The 18130-nt window shown below is 39.1% G+C and overlaps 1 protein-coding gene across 15 annotated transcripts in view; it reads left to right on the plus strand.

Moving 5' to 3' along the window:
- Positions 11631 to 18130, plus strand: part of RXFP1 (relaxin/insulin like family peptide receptor 1) — a 129868-nt gene continuing 123368 nt past the window's right edge. For 7 of the 15 annotated variants that reach the window (XM_021101298.1, XM_003356934.4, XM_013978691.2 and 4 more), the window contains exon 1: positions 11755 to 12174. In XM_021101298.1, the coding sequence (XP_020956957.1) occupies positions 12060 to 12174 (115 nt within the window). In that variant the 5' untranslated portion in view covers positions 11755 to 12059. Of the gene's footprint in view, positions 12175 to 18130 lie in introns of all 15 variants that reach the window. The other 8 variants (XM_021101295.1, XM_005666664.3, XM_021101292.1 and 5 more) reach the window with 4 other exon arrangements.

Consider the following 18130-nt stretch of genomic DNA (forward strand, 5'->3'; position numbering starts at 1 on the left):
AAGGTGAATAGCAATCTATAAATATGAAAGGAACAGCCCAGATCTGTCTTTATTAAGTTTTTATGCCCAGACCTAATTATGTATTGTGTTTGATTAGTCTGTGGAAGATACAACAACTAAGAAATTCCCTGTAGCCATTTCATGGCATGCTAACATGAGCAATAGCCAGTTATCTGGAATATAATTTAGCATCGAGCTCTGATAATTCTAAAAGAAGATTGAGAAATAAGAGACACATTTTTGTTCTCACAACTAAGACCTTCTTATTTCAGTAGCAAAGCCTGAAGAGTGTTACCTCACCAAGAGAAAAGTGATTTGATAAAACTGGTCTGTCTTCGTGTGGCAAAATCATAAACTTTATTCCCTAATTATATATTTCTTTATGTTTGCACTTGTGACTACTGAGATAATAGCAGTTACTTTTAATATTCTTCACAAGATCCACATACACCAATTGGTAAAGCCTGACAGTATTTTCATTTAATTTATATTAGTTAATGATCCACTTATTTGCCATCTGTCTTTTCCTTTCCCAATATTTCTTTCCTTCAATTTCATGCCCCCCTTTGCCATATTCCCTCTTACCTGTACTAACTTGGAACATCTCCTAAGACATTTTTAGCCTTGGTACTCTTTCCTTCTATAGTTACTGGCATAGAAACTTCTGGATTGCAGTAGACTGCACCCCTGCCCATCAATCCTACCCATCCTCTGTCTTCTGAGAATGTATCCTCTACTACCTTCTAATTATCAAGATAAATGCATAATCTAGTCTCAGATAATCATAAGGCCCTCTTCCCCTAAATACATCTCAGGGTTGAACATGGCACCTAAAATCAGAGACCTGCACCAAACCAAGTCCTCAATCTACACCAGGATATGTGTCCTTGCTTTGGGGCTCATGGACCATGGACTTGACAAGATAAGAATCAAGGATTACAAGCAGCCTTTATCTCAACAACATGCAGAAAATCTGCCTAAAGTCACAAAGCAGGGACAAGCAGAGACAAAAAAAAAAAAAAAAAAAAAAAAAAAAGAGAGAGAGAGAGAGAGTAAAAGAGGAAGAAACAGACAAAAAAATAGATACAGAAAGAGACTGATGACCTCATCTGGGCCAGATTTATGTCACTTGTGCCTAATGAGTCTGGACTAATACAAAAATGGGAAATGTGTTGTCATCATAAGAGAAGCTAAGTTTGGATGGAACTTAACTGATAAGTGGTAGAGAGCAATGGTAATTCCTTAATCCCAGAATGGAAAGTTGGCAGTTTAGTTATTCAGTTAAAAAGGCACCTGGAGTTCCCACTGTGGCTCGGTGGGCTAAGAATCCAACATAGTGTCTGTGAGGATATGAATTCAATACCTGGTCTCACTCAGTGGGTTAAGTATCCCATGTTGCTATAAGCTGTGACATATGTCTCATATGAGGCTCACATCTGGTATTGCTGTGGCTATGGTGTAGGCTGGCAGCTGCAGCTCTGATTCGACCTCTAGCCCAGAAACTTCCGTATCTGGCGGGTGCAGCCATAAAAAGAAGGAAAAAAGTATCCGATTAATCTACAGCCTCTTGCATCTTAGGACTGGGTCGTGGTCTGTCACCTTCCTTTTTTCCCACCTCAACCAAAGACCAAGGAGATAAGTATCAAGGTAGAATCTTATCAAGTTGTGTCCCTGAGTGAACACAACATGAGAATTATAAGAATTAAACTTTTTTATTTTGCTTTTCATGGCCACACCTGCAGCATATGCAAGTTCCCAGGCTAGGGGACAAATCAGAGCTGCAGCTGCCAGCCTACACCACAGCCACAGCAACAAAGGATCTGAGCCAAGTCTGTGACCTACACCACATCTCAGGGCAATGCCAGATTCTTAACCCACTAAGAGAGTCCAGAGATTGAACCCAATCCTCACGGATCCTAGCCAGGTTCATTACCAATGAGCTGCAATGGGAATTTCCGAGAATTATACTTTCATTGGGGCTGCTTTTTACTGTAGTGCAACCTGGCATGTACTGGCTGATTCAGAAATGGTAGCTAGATGTGGTGTGCTATCATAATAGCTAAAAGAAAATAGGTGGTTCAGGCTTAAAAGCCAGGGAGCAGACAGGAAGGAAACTGTTGCCAGAAGCTTATAACAATAGTCATCCATGTTAGTGAAAAAGCATTTGGTAATATTGCTATCAATGATAACCCAGCAATCAGATTGTATACCTTATGAATGTATAACCCTAAAACAAGAGATTATAAAAATGCAGTGGGATGTTTTGGTTGTCGTTGTCTACGTTCCACAAGATTTTATAAGAAACACAAATGAGATTATTAAGGAATTTGCCAGTTTGCAAAAAATAAATGAAGGGAAATAGAGTCCAGAAATTTAGAAAGTGAAGGATTAGGACTATATGCTTCTCAATCACAACCAGTGAAATATAAAATTGAACAATAAAGGTCAATCAAAATCAGCCTTGCAGTAAGGATTAAATTATGGTTATGTCCATGACATCCATGGCTAAAATCTTTGAAGACACTAAACTATCTAAGAGTCAAAGTTCAACTAAGAGTGTGATTCCAGAAATCTTTTTCAGTGTATCAAATGGACCAAAGAAAAGATAAAGGAATTGACTGTCAGCAAAACTGAACAGGCTCGAGTTACCTACAATAAATTGATAAATGGAGAGAAAGAGAGAGATATTGGGGCGGGGGGGGGAGCAGCATAGCAAATCAGGGAATTATGTTCACAAAACTTTTCTGAGAGAAAAACTAAAGAGGTGGTTATTGACACATGAAACTAATTGGAATCAAACAAATAAGAAGACAACTAAGTCCTTGAAAGAGTTGAATTATACTACTGCAAGGACTACTAGCTTGAGCTTCAAAAAAAAAAAAAAAAAGATAGCAACTGTCCTGTTTATAAAGCATCCTTGAGGTACCCAACCAACCAAAGGCAAAAGGGATGCTGTAAACTCTGCTCAGCCCCAGCCCTGGACATCATAGGGCTTATCTTCCAATGACCACTTTAGATGTAGAGTATGTGGATAATGAGTAAGAAAGACCCCCCCCAAGTCCAGATCAAAGGCCACAGCGGACAGTGGATTGGGGAAGCCCCTCCCAGGGTGCAGACTCAGCCTAATTAAGGACCATTCCCACCCTCGGCGTGAGAAGCCTGACCTCATCTGATGCTCAACTACCTGCAGGGTTTCTCCTAAACCATCCCTTTCCAAAGGAGAATGCTTCTGGCCATTATCTTGCCTCTGGTCCATCATTGCATATCAGGGAGAGATAGCTTGTCTTTTTTGTTCAGAGATGTTTAGTCAAGAGCATCCATAGCTAGATATCATGTCAGAACCACCTACTATCCATAATCCAGAGGCTAAACTGTGGGCTTGATACTGTGACTGGATGTGATTTCTGCAATGTAGCCCTTGGGAAAGATATTAGTGTATTATGCCCACAAGTGATCAGAAAGGCAGATCGGAGACCTCGTTAATGCTTTTCATCAAAATATTTCTCCTCTCCCTCCAGGAGGAATGTTGGATTTTCCTTCCTTTACCACTCTGAAGTTAAGTCAATGAAATGCAAGAAGACATGATGTGTATCAGCTCCAGGCAGAATCTTTAAAAGCCAGAGTGCAACTTGCCATGTTCCCTTTTCTGCCTTGCTAATCATGGATGCACATGTCAACATGGAACTTCCAGGAGCCTGGTGCCTGAGAGACCCTGGTGATCAGAGCCCTCTGCTGATCCACAATAGCCATGTAAAGTGAGAGATAAATTTCTGTTGATTTATTAAACACTGAGATTTTGTTTCTATATGTTATCACAATATTGTCTAGTCTATTCTGACAGATAGCCCTTCTAATAGTAAAAAGAAAAAAGAAATAACTTTGTCAAGAGAGGTCGTTTCTGCAAAAATCACTATAGGTCAGACAGTGTTTGCTTTTAGGGCTTTGCAAAGATTCAACTCTGTATCCAAACCAAGAGTTGGTTCCCTGAGTTTGAAGGGAAATACCTACCTGGAAAGCCAAAGAAATTAGGAAACTCCAAATTCCCAACTTTTCTCCAAGATACTGCATGGGACAGTCTCTGAGTAATGGAGGTAACGGTGCCCCCTTCATCAAGCACCAATTGCTGAAACATATTCTGGAGTCAGGTGGCAGATTATTTATGCCATGTGAACCACCTGTATTTGAAGACAGCAGCCTTTAAACTAGGAGTTAGGCTTTCCACAGAAAAGAAACTCATGGACTTGGAGAATAGAACTGTGGTTGCCAAGGGGAAGGGGGAGGGAGTGGGATGGACTGGAAGTCTGCGGTTAATAGATGCAAACTATTGCATTTGGAGTGGATAAGCACTGCTGTATAGCACAGGGAACTATATCTAGTCACTTATGATGGAACATAAAGGAGGATAATGTGAGAAAAAGAATGTATATATATATATGTGTGTATGACTGGGTCACTTTGCTGTACATTAGAAACTGACAGAACACTATAAATCAACTATACTGGAAAAAATAAAAATCATATTAAAAAATAAAAATCTACAAATTCCAATAATAATAATAATAATAATAATAATAATAAACTAAGGGTTAGGGAATCTAGCAGGTGCTAAAAGGGAGACTTCCAAAGGGTGTACCTATATTCATAGACCAAGACTCTTAAAACTTTGGTTAATTGCTAACTGAGTGCTCCAAAACTAAGCCACTGGCAGTCCACAATGGTTTTAAGGGACTTGTACTACCAGAACCCAAAGGCCAGATCAGTGAGTCCCAAATCACAATTCTTACATGGAACGTGGAGTAGGTTTTACTCATCTCTGGTGAAATGAGAAAAATAGACAATGTAACCATTTTTAATGAAACTGAACATATTTGGTTGAGAGAAATCCTCCATGTTATAATATTCTAGTTTCTCCAATTTTGTGTTATTCAAATGTCATTACATTTATGAAATGGTTATGAAAGATGATGCCAAATAAGGCTTTTGTTGTTTTTATTAGTGTTTTTACTTTGCAACATTGTTTGGTAAATTTACATTGTCCCTGTTATTTTTCTTAAAATTCTACTTCATTATAAAAGAATGATTTTTATGTGACCATCATATCTAAAAACTCCTGAAGGACTACAAAATTGTATACATGCAATATTCTATGATTGTTTTTAATATAATAAAATGTAACCTAATGGAATCTTTTTTTTTTTCTCTTTTGACAGCCTCAAGGCATCCCAGGAATTAGATCCAAGATGAATTTATGACCTACCCCACTGAGGCAATGCGGGAGCCAGATCCTTAACCCACTGTGCCTGGGTGGGGTCAAATCTGCATCCCAACAGTGCAGAGGTCCCGCCAATCCCATTGCACCACAACAGGAATTCCACTTGATGGGATCTTAAACCTTTTGCACCATCCTCTCAGGCTGCACTGTCCAGTACAGCAGTCATGACCACGCATGGCTCTTGAGCAGTTGATATGTGGCCAGTCCAACTTGATATATGCTGTGTTGCATGGGTGAAACACACACCAGATCTGAAAGACAGTTTTAAAAATGAAGAAGATACCTCATTAACAGGAAGCTGTGGCTTAGTGGGTTATGAACCCAACTAGTATCCATGAGGATTCAGGTTCAATCCCTAGCCTCAAGCATTGGGTCAAGGATCCAGTAGCATTTCCATTAGCTGTGGTGTAGCTCTCAGACTTGGCTTGGATCCTGCATTGCTATGGCTGTGGCATAGGCTTCCAGCAGCAGCTCCAATTCAACCCCTAGCCTGAAAATTTGCATATGCGGCAGGGGCAGCCCTAAAAAGGCAAAAAAGAAGATATCTCATTAATAACTCCTATATTGACTACATGTTGACAACATCATATTTTGGATATATTAAGTTAAATAAACTATTATTCAAATTAATTTCACCTATTTCTTTTTATTTTTTTCATATGGCTACCAAAAAATTTTAAACTGCACGTGTGGCTCGTGCTATATTTCTTTTGGCCACTTCTGTTCTAAAGTCAAAGTGTGTTCATGATTAGCATAACTGAGATGGTGTTCTTTCTGGCAATGGCTAGTTTGCATGCCTTTGCAATCACACTAGACCACAATAGCTAACTTCCATCTGTTACACAACAGCTTCACCCCCTTGACTACAGCCTCTGCTCTTTCTCATCTTTTGCAGCCCATAGTCATGAGACCAGTCTTCCTTATTAGTATCCTTTTGATTTAGATCAAGCCATTGATCAAATTAATATAAACATTGATGTCCTATTTTGTCTTGTCAATTAATCAACCTAATATCTGACGCTCTCCAAAAACTGACTACCCCATGGCTCCCCACTGCCATTTCTTATTATTTTCTGGCATAATCCATCTATCCCTGCTGTTTGCCTCTACTTATCCTTTGCACTCACTTGTTTCTTTTTTCTTTTCCATTATGGCTTATTACAATGTTTTGAGTATAGTTCCCTGTGCTCTACAGTAGGACCTGGCTGTTTATCCAGTTTACATAGAGTAGTTCGAATCTGCTAATCCCAAACTGCTCATTTATTCCTGCACTCACTTGCTTTTGGAGTGAAATGCTCTTTGTATTACACTCCATAGGTTCACGACCTTCTCTTTCTCCATATTCGTATGTATTCTTCCCTAAACAGTATTCTGCAGCTGACCCACGTAGCTCCCAGTACCAGTCTCCTGGATGACCTCTCATAGCTCCTTATTAGAGGCATCAATTTGCATTCACTGGGAGATTGGGTAAAGAATATATTTCAGATAATACACGTGCATTCCGACTCCATATTAACTTATACATGACTCTGAAAGGGAGTTTTATATTTCACAAATCGACACAGCGATAATACATCTGAAAGCATCTGTTTGTCTTACAAATGAGGCAAGCGAGGACCAGAGCCTTTACGTGACTTATCAGAGGTTACATGTCTCATCAGTAGCAAAACTAGGACTGGAACTCCCCATCGTCTACTGGTACTACTGGAACATGCCACCTTTACTTTTATAATTCAGTTAGCTTTCCAGCCTGTAGGAGACGTCCCTTGCATAAATCGGGTAGCTTCAAGTGTGCCAAGCAGAAATATCCGCCCTTACTAGGCCACAGCTAAGATCATTAAACCTCCTCTTCACGAGCTGAAGAGAAAGCTAAATCACAGGCACGCAAGCTGGGGTTAAAGCCAAGGCTGATCCGGCTACAGAGGAGCTGAAGGCGAACTAGAAAGCTGCAGCCTCGGAAGCCGACTCTAAGGACTGAGCATGCGCGGTGGGTTTGTAGAAAGACAATGAAAAGCGAGGCTCAGCGGGCGGGCAAGGAGATGGCCAGGCAGGAATCAGGGAGTCTAGTTTCCAGATACTGACCCCTGGCTCAATCAGCGGAGCTGTGTGGCTCCGTTTATATTGTCAGTTTTGAACTAGTTAGGCTCAGTCTGGATAGAATGAGCCTGAAACTTGAATGTCCAAGAGAACTAAGTAAGGCAAATAATACTAAACTTTGGACATAGTTTGCACTTAATACATGCCATCAATTGGTATTTACTGTGTAAAATGATTGATAGGTAGATAATAGATTAGCTAGACAGATAGAAACATGGGAGGTAATAGACTATGGATAGTCTATATACATATCATATAATAGATGACAGATATATAGATTAGATAGATTACAGATTAGCTGAATAGTAGATTAGCTAGATAGATACGTGATAGGTGAAAGATAGATAATAGATTAGCTAGATGTATTAGATACATAATACATAATGGATAATAGATTAAATAGATAATAGATTAGCTAGATAGATTACATACATGATAGATAATAGATTAGCTAGATAGATTAGACAGATACCGGGTAAATGATAGATAGGCAGATGGATAGATGATAGATAAATAGATAGATAGATAGATAGATAGATAGATAGATAGATAGATAGTGTTGTGCTTGTTAATTCTGTCCTCCTCTTCTCCATGCTTTTGCTTTCGGTTTTGCAGAAATCATTTATTTCTGCTAGGACCCTATTATGTCCCTCAAAGACAACACAGGAATCCACACCACAGGAGTTGGTCTACCACTTAATTGTTGATTTTCTGCTAAAATAACATGATAGCTTCAGATTACCTCCATCCAGAGCAAAATTGTTTAGATTTTGGACAAAATGTCTTTTGAAATACCTATACCTATTCATCACTCTGTCCCAGTTGCACATTTTGCTTCATATCATTCCCTAGAAGTCATTTCATTCCAGAATTGTTTAATTAATACTAAACAGTGATAGCTAAAATTGTCCTTTGCTGTGGTTTAGCGATGATAAGCATCTTTAGTGTTGCCTGATTGATAGCTGTCGATTACAGATGGATCCATAGGATGAACAATGTGACAGTAGGCATTTTAGCTCTTCAATGCACTATTCTTAATGTATGAGTTGGCTTACTATTATCTGAATATCTCTACATGGTGAGGCCCTGATTTAGATTTGACCAAACTCTTTCATTAGGACTTTCCCAGGTCTACAGTCAAACAGACATTTAACAAAAATGATTGTTTCTACTGCCGAAAAAGATGGTGGAAAATAGGTTTAGAAGCATGGACAAAAGCCCTTAGTGTCATCGTCTAACTTTAAAATATGATGCTGAAAAATGTTGTAGTGTATTTCGATGGTAGTGGGATAAAAAAAAAAAAACACAAGGTTAGAAATTTGAATCTACATGGTGCATACAGGTTAATAATGCTCTCCTTGCTAGATTGTTATTTTGTTATTCAGAGAGCCACAGTAAGGTTTGAAGAGGAGGTTTCAAGATAAGAAATGTGTTAGCCTTTATAAGCCTGTGTCAGGAACAAATATGGGGTGAAAACCCAGAAGTCCTCAGCCAAACAGACAGTCACATCACAGAGTCCATGTGGTCCACCGTGCAGGTCGATAATGGAAAACATGGGCAAAAAGGGATGGCAAGTCAGGTACAACATCTGTTTGTTTTCAAAACTCTTTTATGTATATCTTCAAAACCACAAAACAAGAAAAGGAAAAAACACTTTTAATGTAGATAAGAAGAATTCTATTTTAATTGTCTGGTAAAAAATCAATACTTAAACATTGTTTCAGAAAGTCTTTTGCTGCAATGCACTTCTTTTCAATCAGGAGCAAGTTTACTCCCCAGGGGACATTTGTCAATGTCTGCAGACATTTTTAATTGTTGCATCTAGAGCATGCTATCGACATCTAGTGGGTAGAGGCCAGGGGTGCTGCTAAACAAAGACAGCACTTCGCAATTAAATTAGATAAAAATCAGTGCCTGCTGCAATGCACAATAGGAATACTCCGGTACACTCTTGGTTCCCCCCCCCACGCCCACCCCAACATGCCTGTATCAAGCAAATAAATACTGCAGATTCACTGTCTTTGCCAAAAATAGAAAGAAGAGGTATCCTGAAAAATTAAATGTCTAAAATTGTTCCACCAGGTAAATAGCTATTTTAGCAAAATTTAGTATAGCCTTAGTGAAATGAGATATTATTTTGAAGTTTTGCAGTAATCATTTCAGATTAAAAATATATTGCATAAGGGAGTCTAGTGGTTAGGATACAGCCCTATTACCACCATGGCCAGAGTTCAGTCCCTGGTCTGGGAACTGAGATCCCATATCAAACTGCTGCACATTGCAGCCAAAACAGTTTTTTAAAAAATGCATTACATGTATATGTGATTAAATAGTACTTCCTGGTTTTAGTCAACTGTGTATGTCTTTGATAACAGCTCAGGCAAAATATTCAAAGCTGGCAAACTAACATCAAGATTATTTTGACATCCTCAGTATTGGGAGCCATTGTGGCGCTCAGCAGAAACGAATCCGACTAGTTTCCATGAGGATTAGGGTTCAATCCCTGGCCTTGCTTGCTGGGTCAGAGATCCAGCACTGCTGTGGCGGTGGCATAGGCCGGCAGCTACAGCTCCGATTTGACCCCTAGCCTGGGAACTTCCATGTGCCACACCTGGGGCCCTAAAAAAAGGGGGGGGGAAGAAAAGAAAAAAGAGAAAGAAAACCTCTGTATTAACAGCTTACTTTATGCCAGGTGCCTCCCAAAGCAAGTTGCTAAGCTTCACTGTTGAGAAACTTCTCATTGGTACATCCTTGAGAGGTCTGACAGCATCCTCCAGAAAACTGTATTTCTAAAATAAATTTAAGAAAATTATTATCCACTTAAAACATTTCAAGTAGTATTATAAACAATAAACATTTAAGGAACACTTGATGAACATTAAATGAGCATTCGAATTCAGTTGACCATAAATATTTCTACCAGAAAAAAAGGTGTGTTCCTTAAATAAATGCGCTAAATGAATAAGAAATTTTGAAGATTCATATGTCTTATTTTTCCTTTGTGATATGAATTACTTCCATAGGAAAAAAGAAAAGAAAAGTAGTGTTAGTAAAATCTTTTAGCCACCATTTAGAAATAGGCTTCTTATGTCGGAGTCAATGATATAGTCACATAATTTAAATAGATTCTACATATAGAGTGGTTAGGAGACATTAACCTCACAAACAAATTTCTCATGTCAAAATGCTATGCATTTGTTCTAGCAATAATCAAGTTGCAAAATAAGAATGATAGAGCCCAGTTTAAAGAAAATGCATTCCTGATGCCATTTGCAGCAACACAGATGGACCTGGAGACTATCACACACAGTAAGTCAGACAAAGACATATATCATATGATATTGCTTATATGTGGAATCTAAAAAAGATGATACAGGTGAACTTATTTACGAAACAGAAGAAGATTCACAGACATGGAAAATAAATTTACAGTTACCAAAGGGGAAAGGGAGGGAAAAGGTAGGATAAATTAGGAGTTTGGGATTAATGGATATACATTGCTATATTTAAAATAGATAATCAACAAGGACCTACTGTATAGCACAGGAAACTGTTTTCAATATCTTGCAATAACCCAGAATGGAAAAGAACTTGAAGAAGAATATATAGATATATGTATAATTAAGTCAGTGTGCTGTATACCTGACACAAATACAATATTGTAAACCAACACTATCTCAATAAAAAATTAAAATAAAAAAGAAAATGCATTCCATGCAAATGTCCTTTGCATTTACATGCCTTTTTCCCCAGCGCTAAAAATAATAAAAGGCATCATCCTGTGAAAGGCTGCCACTTAGAAATCACTTCTGATATAGTATGACCTACGCCAGGCATTCAGTATACTCTGGGCTGCTCATCACAGCTACCTAGATGGAAAGATATTTTCCTCCCAAGAGGCAAAGCTCAGCCAAGAATCAGTAACTCTGCAAAAAAGTATCAGACTGTGACTCAAACCGAGGAAGGCTTTACTCCACAGCCAGTGACACAGCATGGTCGACACCGTAGTAAAACTCACCAGTTTGAGAAAATGTAAGATTTGTTTTTCAGTCTTTTAGATTGTTCTTTGAACAACATCCTATGCCTCAAATGCCTGAACTCAGACATCTCATAAAAGGTTGCTGGTTTTACCCTTTAGTTCTTGCCTGATAGTTCATCTCACCCAGGCATTTTGCCCTGTTAGCTCTGTTCTTTTCTTAGTCCCAGGTTGGCCGGGGGGCGGGGGGGGAATTGCTTGTGATGTATCTCTGAGCTCGATTTCTTTCTCCCTGCGTGACTTTGATCAGTTCAGACATTTGTCAGTGTTCATACACACCCTCCTTTGTAGACTGGCGCAGAGCATGGAACTACAATGTTGAGAGTCAACGAAAAGAGCCTGTGTGTTCTCTGAAACTTTTCGTCCCTGCTCAGCTCTGTCTGTTTGTGGGGGTGTGCGTGGTGTGTGTGTGTGTGTGTGTGTCTGTGTGTGTCTGTGTGTGTGTGTGTGTGTGTGTGTGTGTGTGTGTAAAGAAGGATATTTAGACCTTAAGAGAAGGCGAGTGGGAGGGAGAGATTCTGGGAGAGAGAAAGGAAGAAATTAAAAAGAGGGAATGGAAAGGGAGAGGGAGAGGCAAGGAGAAAGGAAGGAGGGACGGCTGCTTTGTGGCTGCTAAGATTGCAGACAGAAATAGCACACAACCACCGTGAGCTGATGCGACTCGGAAACCAGGACCAAATTATATTCACTTTCATTAATCAGTTTCTCCAAGAGAAGGAAATGACATCTGGTCCCGTCTTCATCTACATCTTGATTTTTGGAAACTATTGTAAGTATGCTCAGCATTTCATTTTGTCTACCTTAGGATTTTAATGAAATAATCTAAAGTACAAATGTTGATTACTGACATGTATGCTTCTAAGGCACCAGTGTTCTGTCTGATAAAACTGTCATCTCACATCAGAATTATTCTTCTGAATACATTTCTGGTATTTATATTAAAACTGGAATATATTGTCAAGTTCCATAGTTTAGCAAGGCTAACATGCCATGTAAACCTATGCCTCCCAACAACCAGTTGGTCTAATTGATATTAACAATTGTTTCCTAAGCCATGATATAATATTTTGAGAGAGTGGTCCTTAAAGAGATTGGGTTCAAGGAATGTGCTCAATGACATCCTGGGGACATCTGTGCATTTGTTCCTGTTCCTGTGCTGTTGTAATGCTTCTTTATGTTAGCCCTTTGTGATTTATATCATAGGTGTGCCTCTTCAGTAGAGTTGCATTCAGAAAACTCCTTTTTTATTTAGCAAGCTTTCACACTATTTCTTGAAAGAAAAACAAGGTTAAAAAAGCAGTGAAAACCACAGATACACGAGGAGCCCAAATGAACATTTTACTTTTGCTGTCCTGACAGTCTTTGCTTCCTCTCTGGGTACCAGCATTTATTTCTCAGAAAATCTATTTCATAATCAAAGGAAATAGTTGTTCTGCATTCAAACTTTTTAAAATTATATTAAATTTATAGGTAAATAGAAATACAATGTGTTTGTTTCTTGGGTAATATGTCATGAGGAAGTCAAAGCAAATCAAGAAAGAAAACTTTCCGGGTACATGCTGGTAACTATGAAGCTTTAGCAAATTTAGACTTCACAAGCATGCTTACATGTCTTGTCTCTTAAAAGTCTGCAGAAGTTTCTTTACAGTAAGACATTCTCTTGAGGAATGTCTCAAAGTAAATTTCAGTCCTAAATCTCCCAAATTTGATGGTATATACTGCACCCCAAAGTATTTTTTATTCTTTATCTCCTGCCCTCCTGACCTGTAGTTCACCTCATTTTAACAGTCAATGCTGGGAGATAGCAGGAAACCAAGGAAATGACTCTGAATCCTGGAGAAACAGTCTAGTTCTCAGCTTTGTCCATCTCTAATCTTATTGCTGACATTTCCAATTTTTTTTAACTAGAGGGTAAAAGTCAAATTGCACACCACCACCAAAAACTGAATGTTTCTAATATAATCCAAGTGTTGTTGACATTTGCAGCTGACAGCCTCACAAATCCATAACATATTTTGCCATCTCCTCTTCCATTTCCATGATGTGAGCAGATTGTGAATAAGCCAAAGGGATACTTCCAAGTAGGATTCTCATATGAGGGATGCAGGGTAATGTGAAAGGTATTCAGGGCAGGTTGAGAAGCATTTTGACTAATGTGTGACCGGTCGTTTAGGTAAAAATATTCTGTGTTTAGTAAAAAAAAAAGTTCTCTGTTTACATGTTCTCTTTTGTCACTAAAAATGTATGTTCATGAGCAGAGACTAGAGTATAGCAATGAATGCGATCATGTCAAAACCCTCCAACTTTTTAAATTCACCTTTGAACTTTTTTAAAAAATGTGATAATGTACTCTGAGTACTCAGGAACCCCACCTCTCCATCTTTCTATGCCTTACAGGGGAAGAGTTGGGCAAGTGAGACTCCTGACTAAATGCTGTCCACAGGGTAGGTAGGATGGAGGAATATTTGACTGGGGCCCCAAAGGAACAACCTACAGCCATGACTGACCTGTTAGTTTATCTCATCACCCAGCCTCACCAAAAAGAGGACTTCCTGTGCATAGAGCAAAAGAAGCCAACCACATAAAGGCAACGTGTTAAATCTCTGTAACTACCTCGTGGTGGCTGTTGGTAGTTTGTTTTTTAATCCACCTTCCTGTTGCCTGGGAAAGGCAGTGTGTTATCATGGAAGATTTAAGGCACTTGACAACACTACCCTGTACTAGCTCTATAACTTTCAACAGTGACTTACCTCTGAGCCTTAGCTTGTAAAATGGCAATAAAATCTGTTACCCTGTCTACCTCCCAGAACCCCTTTGTTTGGTTCTTTATCACATAAATTACCTCCTTGAATCTTCACAACAACTAAATTAAGTTAATACAATTAAGCACGTGGGAAAGGCAAGACCAAGGACATTCAGTACCTTGTCACAGGACTGAGGCTAACAAATGCCAAGATTTGAATGCTTTCATGGTCTACGCTCTCCTAGACCATGAATGTTCTCAGCAGAGATAATGTATACAACAGGGTTTGAAAACAGAAAGCACTTAATGGACTTAAGCAATTATTAGTCACCATTTTTCCAAAACTATTTATTGAATGCCGGTTACTTTAATAGGCAAGACTAAAGGGTGACCAGAGCATGATCCTGCTCTGAAGGGTTAGAGTGAAGAGAGAAATTTACTTAAGCTGACCAAATCATGAGACAAGGGCAAAAATCTAGGTGAACACAGAGATAGGCAACATTAAAATTTAGGAAAGATTTCCTTCTAGTCTTGAGAATTTTTTAAAACATTTTTCTTTTATTTTTTATTTCTATTTTTGGTCACACCTGTGGCATGTAGAGGTTCCCAGGTCAGTGAAACCTCACACCTCACCACCGCAGCACCCCAAGCCACTACAGTGACAACTCTGGATCCTTAACCCACTGAGCCACCAGGGAACTCCTAGTCTTGAGAATTTTTTACTTTTAAAAAAAAAATTCCTCTGTTATTCCCACTATGGCACTGTGGGTTAAGGATTTAGTGTTGCCACAGTTGTGGCATAGGGCACAGCTGTGGCTCAGATTCAATCCCTGGCCTGGAAACTGCCATATGCCATGGATGCAGCCAACAAAATAAAAAAAAAAAATGCCTCTGCCTGTAGTTTAGTTAGCTATATTGTGCCAATGTTAATTTTTTTAATTGTTATAATGTCCTATGGTCATATAAGACAGTAGTCTTAGGGAAGCAGGATGAAGGGTGGATGAGCCCTCTTATACTATACCTGCAACTTCTTGTGAGTCTCAACTAGTGCAAAATTAAAAGTTACAAAACAATCTCCTGGAAGAATTGAATCCTAAGTCCTCATCATCACCTACTTTACTGATGACTTAAATAGTATCATCAAGGAAACCAATCATTTTACTTCATACTCTGATAGGCAGGGACCAGGCAAGGAAATAGGAAATAGAAGGGACCCAAACATGAACTTGATCCACTTTAACATTTTCCCAAGGTCTGAACCAGCTGGAAATGTCCTCATGTTTAGATACCAAGTGATTACTAACAAGACCACCTGGTCTTTGCTTTGGGTCCTGGCACTTGCTAACTTCTGGCAACTCTCTTCTCTAACCACAAAGAAGGGGCAGGAAGAGGCTTTCCTGAATAGACCATTAGTACATGAAAAACAGACCAGTAGTACATGAAACAGGAGAAAACACACGTATCTATGTATTTACCCACTTCCAAAAGGTGGAAGAAAAAGCTTTCCAATATGCAGATTAAAGAAGTGTCTAACAGTCCACTTTATATTTTATAAGGTTGCTCAACATTTTGTATTGTTTTTGCTATGAATTTGCAATCACATTTTTATATTTCAAACAGAAAGAAAATTAACAAGTCTGTGCAAATGCATCCCCATCATCTGTATAAAAAAACAAGTCATTACATTGTGAACGATAAACAGTTTTCCGAGCTTAATTTCACACATTACAACAAACTTGTTAAGCTGAAATGCCTGGATCTGGGTATTCTCTTTAGGTTTATTTTTGGTCTGGAAAAAAAAAGTATTTTTATTATGCAATTTTTAATTTAATTATAAATTTTAATTCATATAATTATTATATAATGCAACATCTGTATACACTGCAGAGTGGTTGACAACATATGTCTAGTTACCATCCATCTCCATATGGTTGACCCCCTTCACCCATTTGACCCACCCCCCCACTCCCTTCCCCTCTAGCAATCACTAATGTAATCGCTGTATCTATGAGTTTGTTTTGGTTTTATTTTGTTTGTTTTGTCTTTTGAGACTCCTCATATGAGTGAAATCATACAGTCCTTGACTTTCTCCATCTGACTTATTTCACTTAACATAATGCTCTCTAAGTCCATCCCTGTTGTCATACATGGCCCAATGTCATTATTTCTCATGGCTGAGTATTATACCATTATGTATGTACACCCCACCTTATTTATCCATTCATCCATCAATGAACAGAATCTGCATAGACCAATTACTAGTGAGGAGATTGAAACAGTAATCAAAAATCCCCCAGGAGTTCCCGTTGTGGCGCAGTGGTTAACGAATCCGACTAGGAACCATGAGGTTGCAGGTTCGGTCCCTGCCCTTGCTCAGCGGGTTAAGGATCCAGCGTTGCTGTGAGCTGTGGTGTAGGTTGCAGACTCGGCTCGGATCCTGCATTGCTATGGCTCTGGCGTGGGCTGGTGGCTGCAGCTCTGATTAGACTCCTAGCCTGGGAACCTCCATATGCCACGGGAGTGGCCCAAGAAATGGCAAAAAGACACATACACACACATACACAAAATCTCCCAACAAACAAACCATGCACATTTATACCATTATAATTTCAAGTTCTATGATTGTGGTCATGGATGTGGTGGGTTTTATATCTGCCATTTTTCCAGAGATGTCCATGGACCGTGGAATGTGCTAAGTGCTTTACAAATGTGATCTGACTTTATCCCTGTAACAACCTTAAGAGAGAGTCTCACTTTACAAAATAGGAAACAGAAAATGAGGAATATTAAGTTGCATGCCTGGCATCACCCTCTGGTATATGTTGCAAAAAAAAGATTTCCATCCAAGTCTGTGTCCTTGAAAGACCTATGCTAGCAAAACATGATTCAGTGCTAATTCTTTCTAAAGCTACAATATCTTGGAATTAAAAGAGACCTGAACAGATGCCCTGATCCAGCCCACTGGTCCTTAAGTGCGTTAAATACGCCTTCATTTTAGTGATTAAGCTATAGAGAAACATTGACCAGCCCAAGGTCACACAGCTGGGAAATCCAAACAAAATCAAAGTTTCCACTGAAGCAAGGCCCCCCCCCCATCCCAGAGAAGCTTGAGAAAGCCATGCTCTATATTTATGCACCCCCTCCCATGAGCTGGTACCATCTGCTTTACATGCATTTCTCAGAGTACACCAAGAATTGATGAATGAGGGTACATGTATAAATAACTTGAATGTATGGAAAATTAGACCCAACCTGTACTGATTCCAGGATTTTGCTTGGAAAGCACTTTTGTTTGCAGCTCACAGCACAGAGCTGTACACACAGGATGTACCGATACATAGTAACTTAATTCTTAGCTTACCTCTCCCTCCCCCTGGATATTCTCCCCTCACTGTCTCCACAACAGCAGCAGCTCTATTTCCTTTCTTATGCACAGTGATTCAATACTCTGTCATCATCTTCAGTTCTGCTCCTCCACCCTGATCATAACAACAAAGGTCCATCACTGAAAACAAAAGCTCTTCCCTTCTTTGGAAATAAACAGGGTTGAGTTGTGAATATTTCAAATTTAGGCTTTATTTTCTATCACAACCAAGATAAGTGTGGAGTGGAAATAAAGGAGAGTATAAAGTGGGATCTCTGGTTATTTGTGTTAGAAGTTAGTATTTCCCTCTAAAATAGTTGTATTGTCATTTGGATATTCCATTTTTTGTTAAATAGATTTATTTTATAATGATTTCAATATTACCTGAATTAACTATAGCCACCTCATTTCTTAAGTCTTCTCTAATAATGAATACATCTTTTTTAAATCAGTGCTCTTAGAAAATGTGAGCATTATTTTGGGGAAGAAGGACCCCCAGCTTTTTGCTGGCTGTCCTAGGACACCTGGAGCCCTGGCCTCTGGTCACTTTGCGGGCTCCTCCCACTACTCCCACTACATCCTTCCTTCCCCAGAAGCTCAAGTGCTCATTCCAGGGTG

This window comes from Sus scrofa, chromosome 8 (assembly GCF_000003025.6).
Source record: "Sus scrofa isolate TJ Tabasco breed Duroc chromosome 8, Sscrofa11.1, whole genome shotgun sequence".
NCBI classification, from domain to species: Eukaryota; Metazoa; Chordata; class Mammalia; order Artiodactyla; family Suidae; genus Sus; species Sus scrofa.